The sequence below is a fragment of the Bipolaris sorokiniana genome (genome assembly GCF_000338995.1).
Source record: "Bipolaris sorokiniana ND90Pr unplaced genomic scaffold COCSAscaffold_8, whole genome shotgun sequence".
NCBI classification, from domain to species: Eukaryota; Fungi; Ascomycota; class Dothideomycetes; order Pleosporales; family Pleosporaceae; genus Bipolaris; species Bipolaris sorokiniana.
In genome coordinates, this window is record NW_006911902.1 from 69,520 (window position 1) to 91,365 (window position 21,846).

General features: G+C 53.2%; 9 protein-coding genes across 9 annotated transcripts; 5 read left to right on the forward strand and 4 right to left on the reverse strand.

Annotated features, from left to right (window-relative positions):
* Positions 1 to 39: 39 nt before the first annotated feature.
* Positions 40 to 1,714, reverse strand: COCSADRAFT_91729 (uncharacterized protein; the record flags this gene model as incomplete). Its single annotated transcript, XM_007702328.1, has 3 exons — positions 40 to 1,287; positions 1,335 to 1,375; positions 1,426 to 1,714. The coding sequence occupies 3 exons, from the start codon at positions 1,712 to 1,714 to the stop codon at positions 40 to 42; spliced, it is 1,578 nt and encodes a 525-aa protein (XP_007700518.1).
* Positions 1,715 to 2,367: 653 nt separating this feature from the next.
* Positions 2,368 to 4,531, forward strand: COCSADRAFT_91089 (uncharacterized protein; the record flags this gene model as incomplete). Its single annotated transcript, XM_007702329.1, has 2 exons — positions 2,368 to 2,425; positions 2,559 to 4,531. 2 exons carry the CDS (start codon positions 2,368 to 2,370, stop codon positions 4,529 to 4,531), a joined length of 2,031 nt encoding a protein of 676 aa, XP_007700519.1.
* A 110-nt stretch (positions 4,532 to 4,641) lies between these two features.
* On the reverse strand, positions 4,642 to 6,729 carry COCSADRAFT_327297 (uncharacterized protein). The gene has a single exon (XM_007702330.1). It carries the CDS (start codon positions 6,456 to 6,458, stop codon positions 4,794 to 4,796), a length of 1,665 nt encoding a protein of 554 aa, XP_007700520.1. The 5' UTR covers positions 6,459 to 6,729; the 3' UTR covers positions 4,642 to 4,793.
* Positions 6,730 to 7,676: 947 nt separating this feature from the next.
* On the forward strand, positions 7,677 to 9,239 carry COCSADRAFT_327307 (uncharacterized protein). Its single transcript, XM_007702331.1, has one exon. The coding sequence runs from the start codon at positions 7,857 to 7,859 to the stop codon at positions 9,102 to 9,104; it is 1,248 nt and encodes a 415-aa protein (XP_007700521.1). The 5' UTR covers positions 7,677 to 7,856; the 3' UTR covers positions 9,105 to 9,239.
* Positions 9,240 to 9,968: 729 nt separating this feature from the next.
* Positions 9,969 to 11,737, forward strand: COCSADRAFT_118215 (uncharacterized protein). Its single transcript, XM_007702332.1, has 3 exons — positions 9,969 to 10,336; positions 10,397 to 10,644; positions 10,698 to 11,737. The coding sequence occupies exons 1-3, from the start codon at positions 10,099 to 10,101 to the stop codon at positions 11,421 to 11,423; spliced, it is 1,212 nt and encodes a 403-aa protein (XP_007700522.1). The 5' UTR covers positions 9,969 to 10,098; the 3' UTR covers positions 11,424 to 11,737.
* A 572-nt stretch (positions 11,738 to 12,309) lies between these two features.
* COCSADRAFT_37178 (uncharacterized protein) lies at positions 12,310 to 14,233 on the forward strand. Its single transcript, XM_007702170.1, has one exon. The coding sequence runs from the start codon at positions 12,434 to 12,436 to the stop codon at positions 14,105 to 14,107; it is 1,674 nt and encodes a 557-aa protein (XP_007700360.1). The 5' UTR covers positions 12,310 to 12,433; the 3' UTR covers positions 14,108 to 14,233.
* Positions 14,234 to 14,349: 116 nt separating this feature from the next.
* Positions 14,350 to 16,921, reverse strand: COCSADRAFT_37179 (uncharacterized protein). The gene is made up of 2 exons (XM_007702171.1): positions 16,525 to 16,921; positions 14,350 to 16,344 (listed from the first exon to the last, which is right to left on the reverse strand). The coding sequence occupies exons 1-2, from the start codon at positions 16,832 to 16,834 to the stop codon at positions 14,726 to 14,728; spliced, it is 1,929 nt and encodes a 642-aa protein (XP_007700361.1). The 5' UTR covers positions 16,835 to 16,921; the 3' UTR covers positions 14,350 to 14,725.
* Positions 16,922 to 18,472: 1,551 nt separating this feature from the next.
* COCSADRAFT_143349 (uncharacterized protein) lies at positions 18,473 to 20,020 on the forward strand. Its single transcript, XM_007702333.1, has 2 exons — positions 18,473 to 18,756; positions 18,839 to 20,020. The coding sequence occupies exons 1-2, from the start codon at positions 18,564 to 18,566 to the stop codon at positions 19,912 to 19,914; spliced, it is 1,269 nt and encodes a 422-aa protein (XP_007700523.1). The 5' UTR covers positions 18,473 to 18,563; the 3' UTR covers positions 19,915 to 20,020.
* Positions 20,021 to 20,465: 445 nt separating this feature from the next.
* Positions 20,466 to 21,593, reverse strand: COCSADRAFT_327350 (uncharacterized protein). Its single transcript, XM_007702334.1, has 3 exons — positions 21,520 to 21,593; positions 21,186 to 21,400; positions 20,466 to 21,090 (listed from the first exon to the last, which is right to left on the reverse strand). Exons 1-3 carry the CDS (start codon positions 21,554 to 21,556, stop codon positions 20,863 to 20,865), a joined length of 480 nt encoding a protein of 159 aa, XP_007700524.1. The 5' UTR covers positions 21,557 to 21,593; the 3' UTR covers positions 20,466 to 20,862.
* Between the last annotated feature and the right edge of the window lie 253 nt (positions 21,594 to 21,846).

The window sequence follows — 21,846 nt, forward strand, 5'->3', positions numbered from 1 at the left end:
AAAAAGGTATGGAGAAGATGAAATTATCACGCAAGGTTGTTACCGCCGATAAAACATGTTGATGGGACTATCGCTGACTTGCCGGCTCACACTACCATACTTGGCCTGCCATGCAAAGAAATAAAGCAAGGCGGCGAGTGGCTGTCCCACAAGACAAAAGCTGACCCAGAAGATCATGTTGCCTGCGACCTTGCCTTGAATGCACCTGATCTTTTGGATGACGTCAGTGAGCGCGATGAGTGGAATCTGGATCATCATGCCCGCAAATGCCACACCAATGATGTTATGTGTGGGCACTCCGACAAGCAGCTCATGAAGTACACCGGAAAAGAAGAAGACAAGAATCTGAGCCACGGGAGGGGGGATGCCACGACCGACTAAAGGAGAGTAGATGTGCCGACGCATGAAATTTGTCACCGGTTTGTTCCAGGTCGTCCAGTAGGTGCGAATAGACGACACATTCCACCAGTCACCATAGAATTCCCGGTCGCCAAAACGCATCACTTCGGCAAGGGCATTGAGCGCCGACTGGAAAAGAGCAAAGAAGCCGCAGAGCCAACAAAATACAGAGATGGTAGAAAGCTTCATAACGCGCTCGACAATAGAGGTGAAGTTGAGGGTAAGGACCTTGTCGAGGGAGTTTTGTAGCAGTGGCGCAGCGTATTGAGCCGAGGCAATCCAGATGACGATGCTGAGGCCCGCTAACTCGAGCAATCGCTTGAAGACAAAGTCCCAGCGTACTTTGTCCGTTCGGGGATAAACAGGCTGGTAGACAAGAGTCGGGGCCCACCAAAAATAGCAGAGGTTCTTCATGTTGATGTTTTGTGGGTATGGGCCCGTATTGTATAGCTCAGGAAGTGGATCGGCCTGTTTTGGGTGGAGGTAGGCGTGGCGCAGGTCGCGGTTCGTGAGTGCATATGAAGCGCACTTCAAGAAGACGATGACAGCATGCATCTCGCATAGCGTGCCGATTCCTGGGTGGTAGATGTCGTAGTAGACGTACTTTGTGGCAATGTAGAGATTTGCGACAGCATTGACGCTGTGGAAGAAGGCTATCATGTACCAGGTTAAGTTGAAGCTGCGCAGTGCTGCTGCGTACTTGGCGGGGCAATCGTTGTCATGCTCCCCGGCGATGCGGGCGTGCGCTCGGTTGGCCTGCCAGGCGGCGGCCAGTTCGATGAGGTATGTGACGAACAGGTGGGCAGGAACAAGGAGGTACAGGAGCAGGCCGGTGATGACGTCCGAGCGGCTGTAGTCGTGACAGGAGAGGCATATAAGGACACCATACTGGTCAGGTTAGCATGATTAAAGACGAATGCGTAGCGGAGACACACCTTTTGTAGGTTCACAATCATCAATCGCAAGTTGGACACGACTGGTCCTGTTAGCCGTGGGTGAGAGTGGTTAGGGTCAGGGAATGCGTACTGAGCACCAAGATCATGAGATTCCTGAAGCCAACAAAACTGGGGCTCTTGTCTGCATCGTGGCTCAGGCATGAGGTGCGCGTCAGAGCGTGTGTAGCAAAGACATGGCGATATTTCGTGTCGCGGGCGAGTTTGGTGGTTTTGTTGGTGGTGGTAATTGTGGTGGTGGTCGCAGTAGGAGTCGCGGATTCGGAGGCGTCCTTTCCCCGGAAGACGGCAGTGTTGGCGGCAGGGGGGAAAGGAGAGGCGTCAATGGCAGAAGAGGAGGCCATCTGGGTGATTGTCGTCATGATGGGAGGGCAAGGCAACCTATTCGTAGTATTATATAAGGCAAGGCGACTTGTGCCTAGAGCGCAATGGCTCAGGGTGGTAGTAGCGACTGGGGCTTGTGGAAAGGTGCGGCAAGCACAAGGGCGGGAAGAGGCTTGTTTGAGCGTGGGCTGTGGCGGGCGAGGTAGATTTGTATGCTCAGCAGCTGGGACAAGCCCGCCATGACGGCCACCCTCGGTCTCTGCATTCTGGGCTGCTGAGAGATACGAAGGCCCGTCTGAATTTCTGTTGGGAGTTGGCCAAGCGGGGGTCTGCACGGTGATGCACCTCGCCCACATCCTAGTACGTAGGGGATTAGTTCTTGGTAGTACATAGGCAGAGCCGTTGGATGGTGGCTTGCCCCCATGTACGCGCCTCGTGTGGCATGGTGTGGCTTGTGTCCTGTGGCTCTGTGGCTGTATGGCTCTGTGGCTTGGCGGGCGTAGGACGCGACAAAGCACGCGCTGCACTGTACCACTACTACTACTTACGTACATACTCTTCCTGTGCTCTACATACAACCGCAGCTTGCCCATCACCACCAATCCCCCCGTTTCCTTGTCGCCGCTCTTTGCTGTGATCCCTTTGCCCATGCGCACCAGCTAGGCAAGGTTGTCTGGCAGCAGCAGCCAGCATGGAGCGCGAGTACCATCGCCCCGAATTCGAAGGCGGCTTGCGTCCCCGACCGAAACGTGAGTATCACTACTGCGCATGCCCGACCCCCAATCCCAGCCGATGCTCTCTCTACTCATCATGCACTTCACTTTCTGTGTCGTACTCGCGACATGGCGATTATTAGTCTTAGGAGCTGACTCGAGTCTGCAGGTGCCGTCACTGACTATGGCTCGACAACGGTGCAATGGATGCGCAATCGGCGCCCACGGTACAAGAACGTGCCCAGGCCAGAGGTGGAGCGGCCGAGTGCAAGCTACATTGTCGATATGCAGCCTCCTGCAGCGCGCATCGCCAGTGCTGCCGAATCCATACCTGCAAAGGCAGTACATTCGTCACTCAACAAAGTAAAGCATCCCATCAACGTAGTCAAGTGGACGCCAGAGGGGCGGCGCCTACTCACGGGCTCGACTAGCGGCGAGTTCACGCTGTGGAATGGCATGGGCTTCAACTTTGAGACCATCATGCAGGCTCACGAGGCAGCCATTCGCGCCGTCGAGTACACCTCTACTGACGACTGGCTGCTGTCTGCTGACCAGACCGGAGTCGTCAAGTACTGGCAGACCAACTTTAACAACGTCAAGGAGATACAGGCGCACACAGAGGCTGTGCGGGGGCTCGCAATAGCCCCCACTGACTCCAAGTTTGTCACATGCGCCGACGATACCACACTGAAGATCTGGGACTTTGCGTCAAGTACCGAAGAGTCGACGCTGACAGGACATGGATGGGAAGTCAAGTCGGTCGACTGGCATCCGCACAAGGGGCTGCTAGTATCGGGATCAAAGGATCACCAGGTCAAGTTCTGGGATCCGCGGACAGGCCGCTGTCTGACGACACTTCATGGACATAAAAACCCAATATCAAAAACCATGTTCGAGCCTGTCCAAGGAAACATGCTAGCAACCTGCGCCCGTGATCACACCGCCCGCATCTTTGATATCCGAATGATGCGCGATGTCTTACTGCTCAAAGGCCACGAGAAAGATATTATTACAATGGCGTGGCACCCAATGCACAAAAACCTGTTATCTACGGGAGGTGTAGATGGCAGCATTCATCATTACCTCCTCGACGAGCAGAACCCTCCCCCGGGTGTTGCGCCATCAATATCACCCTACGACGCTGCAGACTCGCAAAATGCCCCTTCGCAAACTATATATCCCGCACACAGCCTGCAATACGCTCACGACTTTACGGTCTGGACCATGGACTGGCATCCGCTTGGTCATATCCTCGCCTCTGGCTCCAATGACCGCGTCACTCGTTTTTGGACACGCCCCCGACCTGGCGATACAAACTACATCAACGACCGGTACCACATTGGCCAAGCCGCAGCAGAAGCCCAGGGTACCTTTGATCGCAGCCAGGGCCGACGACAGAAGATGGAAGAAGAAGAACAGGAAGCAGAGGATGAAGCAGAGGGCCTGGTTGACCAAAAACTCCCGTCTAGGAACATGGCTGGTGCACCCTTCCTTCCCCCAGGTCTCTCACTTCCAGGGCTCTCTGCACCACCAGATGGCACTTCAAGCGCTCTCCCAGGAATTGGCGGTGCAAGCCAACATTCTATTCATCCTCCTCCGCCACCACCTCCGCCGGCAGGAATGCCCTTTCCGCCCCAACTAAACGCAGGCGGCGCACCCATTCCTCCTCCCTTCTCAGGTATGGACCCATCTCACATTGCCCAACTCATTGCCTCTGGCTCTCTGCCGCCCCCTCCGCTCCCCCACGGTCACGGTCCGCCGCCACCTCAGGGTGGAAACGCTACTGCTCCTCCTCCGTTTCCTCCACCCCCGAATTTCCCTGGTTTCCCACAGGGAATGCCGCCGGGTATGCCGCCTCTTCCCCACGGTATGCCTCCTCCTGGTTTCCCTGGCTTTCCACCTCCACCGCCTCCTGGTGGATTGGGCAATGCTGCGCCGCCGCCGGGATGGCCTGGTCAACTTCCGGTGCAACAGCCGCAGCAACAGCAACAACAGCAGCAGCAGCAAGGATTTGGGGGTGGAGGTGGGCAAGGTGGTGCAGGAGGCGGCGATAGCCTGGTCAGGAAGAGAGCACCATTACCGGATCAGCAGGATGCGTTGAAAGCAGAGATGAGTCAGGGGAGGTATAGGAAGGCGAGGTAGTCTTTTAAACATCTAGGTCTGGGTGTTGCGAGGGAGCTTAGCTACCAGTTGTCCGAGTGTACGAAGTCAAGATTACCGAAGAATTCAGTTTTACGAGAGCAGCGTTCTGGCAGTTTTTTTCTCCTCCTGCTCTTTCATTCTGCTTCATGATGAAGAAGTGTTGAAAAGAGAGGGGGGAGCAAAAGGGTGTGCTTTAGTAATTGACACTTTTATTCCATGTGCTTTTTCTCCAACGGGATATCCAAACCACCCTTTACTTTCCTCACAAGTCCTTTAACAACCCCGCATCCGCAATATCCTTGAGACACTGCACCTTTGCCTTCTCCCGTAACAAGGCGTCGCCCCCGCCTTTTACAACCGCCTCGCCAAAATTCCACAGCTCGTCCAAAAACGCGGGCACAAACGTGCCAGGGCCGCTGACATCGTGTCGCTCAGCAGCAATTTGAGCCGCAATTTCGTAATGCAAAATAGCCGCGACAGCAGCATGAAGCTTATCCTTGGGGTTAGCAGCGAGGTAGGCGGATAGCGTGGTACCCAGTGTACACCCACTGCCCGTGATGCGACCGAGATACTCGTGTCCATTTGCAATGGCATATGTGCGTATGCCGTCGGACACCACATCTGTTGCGCCTGTCATGAGGACAAGATTACGCTCGCGAGCTGCAAGGCGCTGGACGAGATATGCTTTTTGGGCTAGCGAGAAGAGCGAGGCGCCGCTGTCTACACCGCGTTGCTGCGAGCTATCCGTCACCGTGTACCCGGATGCACGCGCTACGGCTAGAATCTCCTTTTCGTTTCCTTTGATCAGGTCGAAGTAGCCGGTGCCCATGAGGGTGGAGAGGGCAGCGCGCCGGACGGATGTTGCGCCTGCGCCTACGGGGTCAAGGACAATGGGGCTGCCAGCGGCGTTGTATGCGGATATGGCTTTTTGGTAGTTGAGGATGCCGTCAGGAGTGACGGTGCCCATATTTACAACCAAGGCACCGCCGAGTTGGGATAGGTCGTGAGCTTCCTCGCCGTAGTTCGCCATGATGGGCGAGGCACCAATGGAGAGGGCGACGTTGGCAGCAAAGTTTTGGACAACAAGGTTGGTCATGTTGTGGGACAATGGACCTAGCTGCTTGACCCTTTGTGTGTTTTTGACCGCTTGGGCTAGGAGAGACGTAATTTCATCTTCATCCTTCTCGTGCCAAAAGTGTGGCTCGGTCGACTTGAGCTTGAACGGTGGTGGGGATTTGACAAGCTTCAATAGGTTTTGCGAGGCAGCTTTGGGGTCAGAGGCTCCGACTATGGCTGATACTACAGCAACGCCGTCAATGGTTTTGGGGTTGGGTTGGACAGGCGTTGGAGCGAGAAGTTGGTGGGTTACGCGCTGCACATTCGAGGCGTTCACTCCACCTATGCACACTGTCTTGACGTTCTTCTCTGCTTCGTTCCCTTGGTCAAGGTATCTCAGTATCTCGCGGATGCCAGGAATGCCAATTATCTCCTTGGTGTTCTTCTTTGTGTTTGTGGCGTATAAAGTGCCAATGCCTAAATAGTCTGCTCCTCGTTCAACGGCAACCCGGGCCTCCTGGACGGAAGAGACGGTGGCGCCGACGATCTTGTCTTTGCCCAGGATACGGCGGGCTTCGACTACGTTCATGTCATCCTGCCCCAGATGTACACCCTCACAACCGATAGCCAATGCGACGTCAACACGGTCGTTTATAACAAGGGGGATACTGTGTGCTCTGCATCTTTCATGTAGGGCTTTTGCTGTGGAGATGAGGAGGCCGGTGTCAGAGGTCTTGTCTCTGTACTGAACAATGGTGACACCGCCGAGTAAAGCGTGCTCAACAACATCAACCAAGTTGCGGGAGCCGAGAATGGCTTCTGTGGAGTCAGTCACGAGATATAAGCTGTAATCTACTTTTTGGCCGCTCATCTTTTCCCTCCTACGTACGTTGGGGGACTCCAAAACAAATGTGACCCCAGCATGCAAGGTCAAGACGTTGGAAGACGCTATCGGAAATGACGCAATCGAGACGGGTTCGGCGCAGGCCTTCAATTGGCTAGGGAAGAAGCAACAATGTCTTCAGCAGCACACGTTTGCCATGTAGGTACGTGCACGGTATTTCTGCGGGTGCAGGTATGTGTGCAGTGCTCTGAGATTGCTGTGCGGGGCCCAACCACGGTGCCCCTCGTTGGAAAAAGCACATGTCGACAATGATTGGCAACGGGCCTCACAACCTATATGTAGTACATGAGTAAATACATACTACATACACGTGTGCCGGCTGCTATCACTGAATTCTGGCCGGCCATGGTTGATGGTTGAGAGTGGAGAAAGGTGGCTTGGAAACGTGTTCTCTTCGCCACCACATTCCGCTGCTTGTGCTGGCGGTCAGCAACCAGGCCGCAGAGGCAGAAAATGTTTGAGCGGCAGACTAGGTGTAGGTGTAGGCGCCTTTGTCGCTGTCGTCCGGCTTCATGCAGGAGCGGCTTGCTGAAACAATGCCTGGTAATGTGGTCTGCTTTGTCGTTTGGCCCCAACGGCTGCGTGTCGGATGACTGCCTCCATACTCCATGTGTGTGTGGTATACACGACAGCTGGATGCCTCTTGCTATGGCGGCAAACACACCTGTCCTGTAGGATCAATGCCTGGCACCCGCGTGAACACGCAGAAAAAAAACCGTGCAATGCAAGGCTGCGGGTGTCAGGAGGGGTGTGGGCGGTTTGGTAGGGCGGATTGTGCTAGTGTGGCTCGGCAAAGTCGAAAAACTAACCTCCGCCGTCCCCATATAACTTCTCTTGACCACCCACGACTCGCTCCCACACGCACACTCACCCTCTGCACCGCCCAAAAATCCATCCACAGCATCCGCCAATCTACGCCACTGCCTCCCCACGGGCATCAAGAGCACAACACTCTCAAACCCCCCTCACCCGCCTGCTTGTCGCCCTCCCGCGACTTGCCCTAGCCGCCACCACCACCACCCCACGCCTCGAGGCCACACGCACAACCCGCTCCTCAGAGTTGCCAGCGACATCAGGAGTATATGTATTCGCGCCAACGCTACGCCTTCCGAGTCGAACCTCCCCCCAAACTGCAAAAATTTCGCTGTATGCGGATACCAAGCAGTACTATACATCAGACCAACGGCTAATCCACTGCCCCTCCTGACCCCGAGTCGCGCCTCTCTACCACCCCTATTACCCAAGAGCCTGCATTTGCGCATGTCTCTTTCGGCCCTCGTCAACATAACCGACCCGACCTTGTCTGTCCGCACGCTGCACTACCAGTAACAATCTCACCCTCCTGTTCCCCGCACCACCGTCACCATGGCCACCGTCAACATTCGCCGCGATGTCACCGACCCCTTCTACCGCTACAAAATGGAGCGTATCCAGTCCAAGATTGAGGGCAAGGGCAACGGCATCAAGACTGTCATTGTCAACCTGACCAGTGTCGCTGGCTCGCTCGCCCGCCCCCCTGCTCATGTCATCAAGTACTTTGGTTTCGAACTTGGAGCCCAGACAAACACAAGCCCCAACGACGACCGCTGGATCATCAACGGCGCCCACGACGCCAGCAAGCTGCAGGACTACCTCGACGGCTTCATCTCCAAGTTCGTCCTCTGCAAGAAATGCAAGAACCCCGAAACCGACGTCCACATCAAGGATGGCAACATCACGCTCGACTGCAAGGCGTGCGGAAAGATTTCCGAAGTTGATCCTCGTCTCAAGCTCAGCTCCTTCATTCTCAAGAACGAGCCCAAGAAGGGCAAGAAGGACAAGTCTAGCAAGAAGGCTGAGCGCCGTGCCCGCAAGGAGGCCGAGGCTCGTGGCGAGGCCGGCTCGCCCGACAACGGCAGCCCCGGTGACAGCGCAGAAGAGAATGGCGACGACGGCGACCTTGCCCTCGAGGCTGGCAGTGATGACGAGCTCACTCGCCAGATCAACGAGGGCGCCAAGGAGATTGAGGAAGAGGATGCCAAGGAGGTTGAGTGGTCCATTGACACGTCTGAGGCGGCCATCAGGGCCCGTGCCCAGGATCTTCCCGACGACCTCAAGCGCGCTCTTGTCATTGAGGAGGATGAAGAGGGTGGCTCCAACTACGACACTTTTGGCAAGTGGATCATCGACACGGGCGCAGAGAAGGGCGGCGTAGAGAACCTCGACAACGTCGACATCTACATCAAGGCCAAGGAGCTCGGTATCGAAACCAAGCACCGCACCCTTACCGTCATTCCCCAGACTCTGTTCACGGAGAAGATTGTCAAGCAGATTGACGCCCGCGCTCCGATGCTTAAGAAGATGATTACGTCGGACAAGCACGAGAAGGCTTTCCTTGGCGGTATTGAGCGCTTCGTGGGCATCGACAAGCCTGAGCTCATCCCTCAGGTATCTGCTATCCTGCTCAAGGTGTACGAGAACGACCTCGTGTCTGAGGAGCAGCTCCAGACGTGGTGCTCCAAGGCCAGCAAGAGGTATGTTGACCTCAAGGTCAGCAAGACTGTTCGCAAGTCGGCCGAGCAGTTCAAGAATTGGCTTGAGCAAGAAGAGAGTGAAGAGGAGGACTCTGACTAGAACGGTTATGCTTACAACCGTACATGGTGAGAGTCTGTGGATCAGCCGACCGCTAACTGTCTCTACCTCTGCGTTACTTTTTGTGTCGACTTGTTCCTAGTGTGGCATGCTTGGCTTTAGTTGAAGACGATCATGTATTCTCTCTCTACTTTACTCTACTCTACCTAGCCAATCATTAGAAGAAAACCTTGATTATTGTATCACTTCGCTTCATGACCGTGCATTGCCATCTACTTACATATGTACCTACTTGAGTGCACCTGTGCCCCACTACCATGCCATAGTCAATTCCCTCCACCAGGTGCTCGGGCCCACGCTGGGCACACAGCGAAGTCTCTGCGTGCATGTGTAGAAACGCCATCCGAGCCTATAGCCCGTGCTACACCTAGTCAATGAGAACATGGCGCGCACCTGCATGCCCGCCCCCACCCTATGATCAATCTTCGCTTGCTCCTCGCCATTCATGGCTTGTGGCTTCCTTTGCTGTTCCACTGACACTCCTTCAGTACCCACCCTCTGCCCTCTGCCATGCAAGATAGCGGCATCCAAATGGTGAGAGAGGGAAGGAAAAAAAGCAAGCATCGGACCTCGCCTACCCTAGTGCCCCAGGTCACTACCGCGTCAAGCACGTCCTCAGCTCCTACACGGTCCATGTCCACCCGCTGGGAGCTTAGTCTCCGAGGTTTTGCCCCACAGAGGCAAGGACAAGTGGGGGTTCCATGCTCTGGATCCCGGCCAAGAACGCCTTTTTTCAATCCACTGCACCATGGTGGGTGGAGCGCGCGACGCGACTGGGTGAGTGAGAACCCAAAAGTCTGGCTTATAATGTGGCCGACCCCTCGTCCTGGCTACAGCCCTTTTCCAAGCAACCGTACGCTTAGTACACCTCTCGTGAGCGACTTTGGGGTTTTGCGCTCACGTCAAATCCGAAAAGCTCCCACAGATTATTATCCTCGTCTAGTATTCGACCTTGATCGCCCATAGGTCTAGCGTCATGAACCAAGTCCAAGTCCATCCCGCCGAGGGCGTTGTTGTCCAGGATGCGCACCAGCAGCACTACGATCCGCAGCCAGTGCACAAGACAGGCGCCGGCCACTATGTGACGTCTGAAAACGAGTCGCATAGCGGCGTGCCAGCCAACGAAATCTTGGAACGCGACGCGCAGACAAAGGGACGCTGGTTCCAGTACATCAAGACGAAGCAGTTCTGGCTAACGCTAGCGATTGGGCAGGGTATGCATCCATGTCAACCTACTCTAATCCAATCCAGCACAGCTAACCAAGAACACGCAGTCCTTGCCATTTGCATTACCTCGACAAACACTTTCTCTTCTTTGCTCTCGGCAGAGGGCACTTCGATTCCCGCGTTCCAGACCTTCTTTAACTACGTCCTACTCAACATCATCTACACCTCGTATACCCTGTACAAGTACGGTTTCAAAAAATGGGTCCGTCTCGTCGTAAAAGATGGATGGCGCTTCTTTATTCTGGCTTTCATGGACGTTGAGGGTAACTACTTTGTTGTCCTGGCGTACCGCTATGTGAGTCGTACTCGCTTGCGTTCATCCATAAGCAATTGCTAACATACCTGCAGACTACTATTCTTAGTGCCCAGTTAATCAACTTTTGGGCCATCGCCGTCGTCGTCATCATCTCCTTCTTTTTCCTCAAAGTGCGCTACCACTACACCCAAATCTTCGGTATCCTTCTCTGCATCGGCGGCCTAGGCGTAATCTTCGGCTCAGACCACATCACGGGCAGCAACAACTTTGGCGCTATCGATCAAGTCAAAGGCGACCTGTTTGCTCTCCTAGGCGCCACTTTCTACGGTCTCTCTAATGTGTTCGAGGAATGGCTGGTTTCCGAACGGCCTCTTTACGAAGTCGTTGGCCAATTGGCTTTCTGGGGCATGTTCATCAACGGCACGCAGGCTGGCATTTTCGACCGCGCTGCCTTTCGCACCGCCACGTGGAACGCAGATGTCGCCGGTTACATTGTGGGCTACACACTCATCCTCTCCCTCTTCTACTCGCTCGCTCCCGTTCTGTTCCGCATGAGTTCTGCCGCCTTTTTCAACATTTCCCTGCTTACAGGAAGTTTCTGGGGCGTGGCTATTGGGGTCAAGGTGTTTGGGCTCAAGATTCATTGGATGTACCCGATTGCGTTTGTCTTAATTATCATCGGTCAGATCATCTATTTCCTGAGACAGAGCACGGTCGGTGAGGCGCTGAAGCCTTGGCTGGGAAAGAATCAGGAGAGAGGACATGCTGGGTTCGGCACGGCGAAGAGGCGGGTCGAGAGGCCTGAGGCTGTTGTTTAACAATGTGTTTTTCTCGCATGGGATGAATGGATTGTTGGAGAGATGCGAATACCCTGGTTGATATGAAGTTCACGTATTGCTATGATCTTGGACCGCTCAATAATAAATGATGTGCCTTTCTTGCCGAAAGAGTTGTACCGTACTAATTATCATTTGGAGACCTATACTAAATCCAGAGAATTGTCGATGTACGTCTGGATAGACGACAGGTTGTATAGTTTCACGGGGTTTCTGAATGATTGCGAGAAACCACCTCTACACCCACATTGCTAAATAACTATATTTCTACATGAACTGAAACTTGGATACCGCTGATTTTTTAGTTTCTTCTTAGTTGAAGCCTCTCTAGCGAGGGCAAAAGTGAGGGAGTAGTTACTATGCGCGGGGTAGTGCCAGGCTTTGGGATATCGATAGCATCACGTAAGCTATCTTAGATAACTAACTAGTTAACTATTTACCCAAGTCTTCGTGTAATTAACCTCTTTCTCACGTCCCTGCCCTCACAGGTGCTGCTTTGGCGCCTCTTTCACTTCCCTTTCCCCGATATCGAGCGACATGTACTCGACTAGAGTGGACTGCATAAAGTTACTCTACCTTTAAGTGCTGCTTTGGCGCCTTCCAAACCCTAGCACATTTTGTATGTACATAGTAATATACGAGTTATAATAAGGCGACCACTAGCGAATCCCCGCTGTCGTATGTATATTTTTTTGCTTTTTGCTTTATTTTTTACGCAAGTCACGTGAAAGTATCTTGGCGTACGAGATGCACACAGCGTATGGAGATACCAATGGCAGTGTCTCACTGTTGCTTGCCTAGCACGAGTAGACGTCATTCTTCCTGCCCACCTATGACAGCGCCACTTGTCCCCAGCCACGTTTCGTGCAGCCTCTCCATTCCTATTCTTCTATCCCCACTTACATCATCATCAACATCACCTCATTAATCTCTCCTCAAAAACTCTATAAAAGTATACCTAAGAAGATACTAGCATTCTTCCTTTTTCCAAAATGTCATCGCGCGGCCTCCCCGAAGTCCTGATGCAAAAGGTCGACGAATACGTTGACTCGCTGGCGCCCCAGATCCAACCCCGCATTGCGTCTGAACTAGAAGATTTCCAACAAAAAACAATCGATAGCCTCGAAACACAAGTCGTGGATGCCTTTCGCTCCCTTTTCAATCAAGATTCGTCTTCTGGACATGGCAATCGTGGCTCATCGTCGGGCGGCCCGTGGAATCTCAGTGATGCAGCACCCGACGCATACGGCGGACAGTCGCTGCCGTTCGCAGACGAAATAGCAAAGCTGACCCGCAGCTTTGGACAGATTTCTGATGAGGCAGGTGGGGATTTGCGCGAAATATTTGCACTTACTCAGGGAAATGGCAATCGAGGGGCGCCGGACCAAGCCCGATCTCAAGATGTGGATTTCTCATCTGGAGCAAGGGGGTTCTTGTCCTCGGCCCTGAATGCAGTGCAGGACAGTCTCGAAAACCGGAACGGGTCTAACGGTGGGGGAGGCGGTGGTCAAGGATTCGAAATCGGAGGTCTCCTCGGCATGCTGTCCAACACTATCAAAGATGCGTCACAAAACCCAGAAGAAAAAGCTAGACTTATCAGCCCTGAGATCAAACAGGTGGTGGGTGAGAAGTTGCGATCGCAGCATGCGCCTATTGCTGAGCAATTCACCCGCATTGCGCTGGACCATATCAAGCGCTGGCTGCGTGGAAACACCAGTTCGAGGGACCTGGGCGAAGGTGCAAAAGCCGAGATCGCAGAGCAAGTAGGCGACTTGGTCAAAGGTCTTGGGGGCCTCTTTGGCAACAAGAAGAGCGGAAACGAAGGATCCGCTAGAGGCTTCGACGAGTCGAGTCGCGATGGCGACAATGGCGGTAGTGGAGGTGGCTTCTCACGCGTCATCAGCGACAAACTGAGCACAGGACTAGCAAAAGTGCATCGAGAAGTACGCCTCGAGTTCCGCAAGGTACTTGGACAAATCGAAAAACAGCTTTTCGAACTCTTGCCCGACCAGTTCCAGCGGCCGCTGGAGAAAATCCTCGGCGGCAACCCGTTCGACTCACAGCTGGACCGCGACGCAGAACCCAATGCAGACCGCGGCTTTGGCGACGATATCAAAGCCAAGCTCCTCGGCAAGATCCGCGATCTTGTCCGCAAAGTGCAAGAGACACTCCGCGAAAGCATTCTCGGCGTCGTCAATGGTGGTCACCGCCGCTTCGAGCGCGAAAGCTGGGTCTTTGTGCAGTCCATGGTAGAGCAAAAAGTCCAGCGGTACCTCCCCGACGTCAAAATCAACGTGCCAGATGACATTGGTAACGAGAATGTTAGCGTGGGGAGTCCTGTGCAGCAGAATGTAGGTGGGGGTGCTGTGGCACACGAACAAAGACCTCCTCATCCTCCTGCTTCACAGCATCAAGAATATAGACCAGACCAGCAGTATGCTCCTCCGCCCCAGTCGTATCACCAGCAATCACCACCTCCACCACAGTACCAGGCTGGAAATTATCCTCCACCGCCACAACAGCAACAACAGCAATACCAAGGTTATCAGCAGGGATATCCGCAACAGGGATATCAACAGCAAGGACACCAGCAACAGGGATATCAACAGCAGGGATACCAGCAACAGGGCTATGGTGAGAATGAGTACCGGAGGAACGAGTACTGAGAGACAAGAAAAAAAGGGGGGAAGGATAGATGTGAGTTCGCGTTCCAGCTATCAAGACTTGAGAATGAAAACGAAGAGTATTATTACACACTGTGAGCGAGCTACAATAAATCACAAGTCCACATAACATATACATGAAAGAAAATATGTGCAATGCTTTGCTGGATTTGCATCAAGCAAGTCCACCCCCTTCGTTCAACTAAACATAGGCACATCACGTCGTAGCTAGAACCAAAACTGCATGCCCAAAGTGATGACTGGCAAGTGTTTGCCGCGTCTCAGATAGTATTCATCTGCATTCCTAACACAAGGAAGGAAAGGGAGGAAAAAGAAGATAACTACATCATATCTACCACGCTTACTACCCAAAAACGCCATGCATGCCAAAAGAAAAAAAAACAAGAGCACAAATCAAGTCAAAAACCCCGTGGTATCATGAGACCTCGCTTTGGACTAAACCCCACTTCGCCATGACACGCCGTCATGGTGCGCCAGTTGGTACAAAAAAACCCCGCCACCAAAGATATACGCCACCTCCAGTGCAATGGAGAAAAATATAGCAGTAGCAGTAGTAGTAATAATAATAATGATAATAACAATAATAATTATAACAACTTCTTACCCAGACGATGAAGCAGAGTCTTCGGCAGCAGGCGAAAGTGCTCCAGCCTGGTTGCGCGGCAATGCCTTGATAGCACTGTGCACCTCGCTGCTAGCCATCTTCTGCCACTTTTCCCGAGTGTCTTGGTCAGCAAGCGCATCCGCGCCCGCCTCGCCAACCTTTTCGTACAGCAAGCGTGATACATCGCGATTCACATCTGTATATTCCTGCTTCGAAACTTCCTTTTTGAGATACAACGGCTTCAAAACTGCAGTTACCATACGCTGCAGTTCAGCCTTGGTGGAATAGGAAAGTGATGGACGGATAGGTGACGAGTCCTTGGAGCGGGGCGGGCTGCTAAGACCAACAGAGCGATGCGCGAGCTTACGGCGACCAGCGCGATCGTCGTCTGCGGGCGAGTATGGCGAGTAGGTGGGTGACAGTTGGGCCTCCTTTTGCGCAGGTGACGCAGTACGAGTGAGATTCAAAGGTGGTGGTGTTGTCATACCAGGGAGTGTATGATAGACGGGAGATAGTCCCGGTGATGAGTGCTGTGGCGAGCAAGCACGCTCAACAATGATGCGCCGAGGCTGAGGGGCGGCAATCTCCTTATCGCGTTCGGCAAACCGATCCACCTCGACTTCTTGCAAGAGAGATTGCAAAAAGCCAGGAGCAGGGGCAGATGATTCGCCATTTGCAGCCGGTGGCGATGATGCCGCAGCAGCTGCAGGCGCATGCGCAGCGGTATTGCGACGAGCCGCAGCTGCTGACGACTCCCCATTGTCCACATGCATACGTGTCCGAGGACGCTTCAACTTGCGCTCTGGCTTCTGCTCGCGAGGCTCCGACTCTGCAGAAGAATCAATAGACTTCCGCTTGCGTGCCCGTCGACTGCTTGTGCTTGCTACACTGGGTGCAGGTTGTGCCTCGGCCTGGGCGAGTTGTTCACGAGCCTTTTCGAACTGGTTCCATGCGCGTAATTCTTCCTGTGATTCAGGGTCTTTTGGCGTTTTTGGCGGGTCGCGATGTAGTGTTCGGTTTATAGGCTGTGCTGTTAGGTTGGAGTTGCGGCGCCTTCCAGTGACAACGTTATCAGTGACCATCTGGAATCGATTGCCTGCTCCTGCCCGCCGCGCTACACGCATGCGTTCCTCCCATCTGCGATCCTCGCGGCGCGTAACGTCGGATTGGTTCTCGGACTGCTCTTCTTCGTCAAAGGGAAATTCAATATCGAACTGTAGGCGGTCCCAAACGCTCTGCCAGACTCCTACCCACTCATCAGGGGCTTGATTGTGGCGGGGCACACGGCTTCTACCATTGATCCAGGCAGCCGGGCCTCGGATAGCAGGTCGTCGTCTGGATGCAGCCTCGAGCAAACTGGGGTTCTCGACACAGCCCTGACAGTACCAGGGGCCACGCGAGGGCATCCGGTCAAGCCCAGCGCAGAAGACATGGCACAGTTGCTCGCAGCTGTGGCAGTACATGAGTTGTGACGCGTCACCAAACTCATCACAAACCATACATGCATCGTAACTTCCATCATCTTCGAGAGTATAGTCCTCCTCGATAATCATGGATGGATCGATATCTGCGACTTGCTGCTTGTCCTGAACGGCATACTCGGAAATCTTAGGGCCTATACAAATTTCAGTCAGCGATTCGTCGTTTCGAGTCCATGTGTTGCGGTGCAACAGCGTAAGGATGGGCAGAAGTTGTGTTGTGCTCGACTGACCATTTAGCCAGTAGCCAGGCTACTACCAGGCAACGAAAACAACGTCATGACTGCAGAGCTCCGTAGTATCCAGGACAAACATACCTCCAACGCATGCGCTGAGCTCGACCATGTTGAAACTGGCTCGGCATATAGGGCAGCTGTTCGCTCGCTCGACCCATGGCTTGAGACAGTCATTGTGCAGGTCGTGGCCACATGGAAGCAAATGTGCTACCATGTCCTCGTCCTTGACAGAGGATATGACCACGTCTTTGTTCTTGGCATCGTGTTGGTGTCCGGCTGGGACATCAGCACTATTCTCAAGGGAGTTGATCGCGAGCGGTGGTACGGTGGCGGTAGGGCCGTCGTCTCGGGGGACGAGATCGCCGAGGCAGACTATGCACGTCTCGGCCATTGGTGTCGTGTTTCGAAGTAAAGGAACGAATGTACTCGTCGACGCGATTCATAAGTTGGGAAGATGGTCAAGTAGATAGAGCGGGGACAGTGGTTTAAGTACGCGGACGCTAGTGGCTTGGCCGGCGGATCATTGATCATTCACTACCCTGCAGCAGCCACACTCGACAGGCAGTCGCGCCAACCCCGGAAACTCGTGACAGGTGCTTGGTGGAGGGGCACTAAGTGGGTACAGAGTCCAGTTTGGGTCTGTACTGTCTGATCGTATTCTATGTATATGCCGTCAGCCTGCCCAATTGTTGCAGCCCTAAAAGCTCAGTCAGTCTTCAGAGTTCCTTACTGTACCTCACTACGTGCCCAGCTACCCTGAGCGGATGTGCACATGTGACTTGCCCACGTCGCTCAGTGGTGAGTCGGAAAGGCAAACATGTTTCAGCCAGGCCGCTCTGCTATGCTGCGCTCGCTTCTCTAGATGTAGCACCGAGGCCTTAAGGTGCTTCTGTTATGGGTTCCGACTATGTCCAGGGTGGTACTAGAGTCTTCCCAATGTGCATACGCAGTCTTGCAAGCGGAAGGTGATACTGTAAACGACATTGATAATAACCTTTCGAGTCTAATGACCTATTCTGGATGCCGGACGGCCACTCGAGATGCGCAGATAAGACAGCGGAAGCTACTGCAGCTATGCCCAGTCCTTGGTGCATACTTAGTATCGTGATGCCGTCTCAGGTACATTCTCCGCAGAACTGTCAATGCCAGCCCATGCAATATGCAAAACACGTACGAGTGCGATGCGAAAATCGGGCAGGTCCTGGCACTGCCAATCATTATCTTCGCATCATCATTTTCGGGGGGTTTGCGTTCGACAGCCTTTGTGTGCGTGTATCTCTCTCTCTCTCCGCGCAGACGATGAAGTTGAACGCGTGGCTCTTACCATATTTCTACAGCTATCGTCTTGCGCAACACGAATAATGTGAAGCCTGCAGACAGCCACTCAAAATCGCACACTAGATCTATCCTAGCTGCCCTACACATGGCTGTCAGGTTAGCGACACAGCAAGGCAATGGATGATTGTTGAATCGAAAAAAACATCTTCTAGTCTCCACCAACCGCGCTTGCTGACCAGGTTACCCAGCTCTCTTTGTATGCGCTGCAGCCAATTCGGTAAAAACGGGCGCAAAAGCCGCAAAATCTTGTTTGGCACGCAGTCGGGAATCGTGACAGCCCTGGTGGAGAAGAAGAAGATGGACAGCGGTGAGGAGAATTTTGCTGCCCGTCGATTCGGAGGGGTATTCTTCGATTCCAGCATCTGTGTGCCAAGCCCACTAACCGCTTGTGACATGAACCATTGTTGCCAGGTACACTTGGACAGGCCCTCAGCTTACCCTTTTTCGAGCCGTCCGGCACACAGATATACCGTGCATCCCATCGCTAGACTTTGGCGTATTCACACAAGACATTCCATTTGCTGCTTGTGTCGTACTGTTGAGAAGAATGCGCTGCAAAAAAAGGGATGACATCGTCCATGCCGGCGCCTGGTTACCTCGGCATGACCTCAGAGCATACCAAAACAAGGGTCATGTCCGATAAGAGTAGTTAGTTGTAGTCGTGAATGTGAAATTTGCTCCTATTGATATAACACCACCTCCCTCCACCACTCAGTTCCCATCATTTATCCACCCAACTTTTCTGTTTTGAAGGGAAAAAAGCAACGGATTTTTACAGAAAAATGGTTCAAGAATCGCGCCAGTACGAGTTGGTGCTCCTGGGAGCCACTGGATACACGGGCAAACTCGTCGCCGAATGGATCACGACACATCTGCCTGACGACCTCAGGTGGGCCATCGCAGGGCGCAATGCAAAGAAGCTACAGGGCGTTGTTAAGGAATTGTCCGAACTGAGGCCAGATCGCAAAGAGCCAGGTACGTAACGAAAATGTCCCGTGGTGACAAAACCATGTGATAGGGACAAAGAAAAGAAAAAAAGAAAACTGACGTTTCCCAGTCATCGAAACCTGCGAGCTCGAGCAATCCCAACTCGACACACTTGCCAAAAAGACTACACTCGTAATCACAACTGTAGGCCCATTCATGCACTATGGCGAGCCCGTCCTCGCCGCCTGCGTCAACAACGGCACGCACTACCTCGACTCAACGGGCGAGGTACCCTGGATCTACGACATGATTGCAAAGTACGATGCGCTTGCTCAAAAGAACAAGACCATCATCATCCCAGAGTGCGGTCTTGACTCTGTTCCTGCAGACATCATGGCGTACGTGCTTGCGCGAGAGGTGCGCAAGCGGTACAATGTCGCATGCGAGCGCGCCATTATGACGCTGTACAGATTCAAGTCTGGAATTAGTGGCGGCACCTCGCTTACCATGCTTGAGCTGTTTAAAAACTATTCGCTCAGCCATTTAGCGAAATCAATGCATCCGTACTCGTTGTCGCCGGTCAAGGCGGACAAGGTTGCTGCACCGCCTGCAGGAAGCTTTCCTTATAGTCTTGTTGGCCTGAAGATGATTCCCGAGCTGGGCGGTGTTCAAACCACCGGATTGATGGCTCCCGTTGATGAATGCATTGCACACCGCTCATGGGGTCTGTACCAATCCTCGAGCGACGCAACACTGCAATACGGCCCCCGATTCCGGTTCAACGAGTACGCGCGCGCACCAAGCTTTTTTGTTGGTCTCGCTCAGAAAGTGGTGCTTACCTCCATCTCCATCTTACTCGCTTTTCCCCCAACAAGATGGGTTGTGGAGCCGCTCTTCAAAATGGTGATTCCCAGTCCGGGCCAGGGGCCATCCAAGGAAAGCATGAAGAAGGACTTTATGCATTACCGTGGGGTAGGCTGTACCGAAGATGGAAAAAAGGTAGTCGCGAATCTAGAAGTCGCTCATGGTGGCTATGTTGCGACGGCCATTACGCTGAGCGCGGCTGCCAAGCTAATGCTCAGGGGGAGGCTTGACCAAACAGAGGCTGGGAGGCTGGGAGGTGGTATTTTGACGCCGGCGACACTAGGTGACGAATACGTGAATACGCTGAATGAGTTTGGCATGAAGATCAGGGTAGACGAGTAGGAGGGCCCGGGAGTCGTGTATGCATCAATGGGGCTCTGCGTGGTTTGGGATTGGCGTCAATATTGCAGATATTCATCTATTGAATTAAATCTTGCGTTACCATGACAATTTACCCGCCTGTCGATCGTTTGTGTTACAGGTCCTGCCCCTGCCCACCCCTGCCCATTCAATCCCCATCTTGCGAGCAGCCACAAACGCCACGGAGCTACTTCTGGATCTCAACAACAGTCACATCAGCACCGGAACAAGGTCCATCTCACCGGAGATCCCGCGGGCGACAAGTGCAAGTCCCAACCGATCAGGTCTAAACCTTATCCGGTCTAAAGGGGGAAAAGAAGAGGAGGAAGACCTCACACACCTTTACTAGCCTGGACCCGAGAACTTTAAACTCTTCCCAACGGCCTGGCTAACAAGTGCACATGATGTCAGCGCCATATTATAGCACTTGGGCAATATACACGCACAGAATTTGTTTCAAAAGCTTGAGATATTGTGAATCAATGCACTGTAGATTTGCAGTTGATGTGTTAGCATCTCACCTGATTCAATAACCCTTCAAAAGCGCCGGGCAGAAAATTTGTATTTCATTATCGACAACAATCACTATGCCTTTCAAGATAGCTATTCTACCTCGACAGGGTGATGGTATGCCTAGCTCAATGGTGGCGGGCTATTGTTAGGCAACATAATCTGGGCCACTAGGAAGTCACTCCGTTCACCATACTACCCATCTATGCAAATAGGTCATTCGTAATGGCAGCTGCTTGGAATGCCTTTTACTTGGGAAAGCTACACCATGAGGAACACATTCGTGCGGCTTCGTGTTGACTCTGTAGCCCCGCAATGCAAGTGTTTTTTTCTTGGAGTGTAGAGCGAGTTCTCGAATCGCCTTCTCATCGTACTTTAGCTTTAACGAGCCACCCAACCGAGTATCAAATGCTACCACGTTCATGAGTCTCCTCTGCCGTTTGATTCCTCCTTGACTAGGTCGGCGTCGTTCTTTCGCATGTCAGTAGGCCCCTGTTTTGCTAAGGTCTCAATCATCCCTGCAACCGCTAAAGCTTTCTTGCGGTTTGCTTCTTCATCTGAAGGATCGGCGAGGGTATCAAGGCCACCAAAGAGCCAGAGTTCCTGCAAATCACGAATGAGGGTCGAGATGTCCTGAGCGGTCTTGATCTATTCGTTGGTGTTAGCAGAGCATTGGTTGCACTGTTTGCAAGAATAGCAGCTGTGGGCAATGCTTTGAGCGAAATCACGCGCACATGACCTACCAATGCAGCGCTTTGTTCTTTGATCAGCAGTTCCTTGTGTGCCGAGGTTGAGTAATCCAGTGCAGGCTCATACTCGGTCTTGTTTAGTACCGACGAGTAGTCAGTGGCTTCGTGCATCTTGACAGTCCGGAGTATAGTAGATAGATAGCCATCACCGCCCCAGGGGTCATCTTTACGGCTGTCCACAATGGACTTGCATAATGCTTCTGTCTTTGCTGAGGTAGCATCAGCAAGGGCTCGAATCGAGGTATTGGGGGATATGATGACTTGGGCGGCCAGGTTGTGCTGCTACACTAGCCTCACGCTTGTGCGGGGAAAGGCTGGGGAAACATACCGAGGAGCGCCTCTTTTGTGCGCTCTGACGGGTTCATAGTGGCGTGTTGGGACACAAGAGACGTAAAGATGGAGTGTGGAGTATGACAGGAAGGAGCTCCGGTCAGTCACGGTTGCCAAGCTCGAGGCCTTATCGATAGCAGGCCCAAAGGCGGTCTGTGCATCTCGCTATGGTGATGCTCACCAGGCATTCGGGATTTTCATGGCTCGTGCGGCGGGCAGGGCTGACCATGCAGCTGTGGGGGGTGGCTGCACTCACTTTCGTATCAGTGGCATGTTCTGTTTTCCTACTGTGCTAAGGTAAGTACACATGGCCCGAGATAGGTGA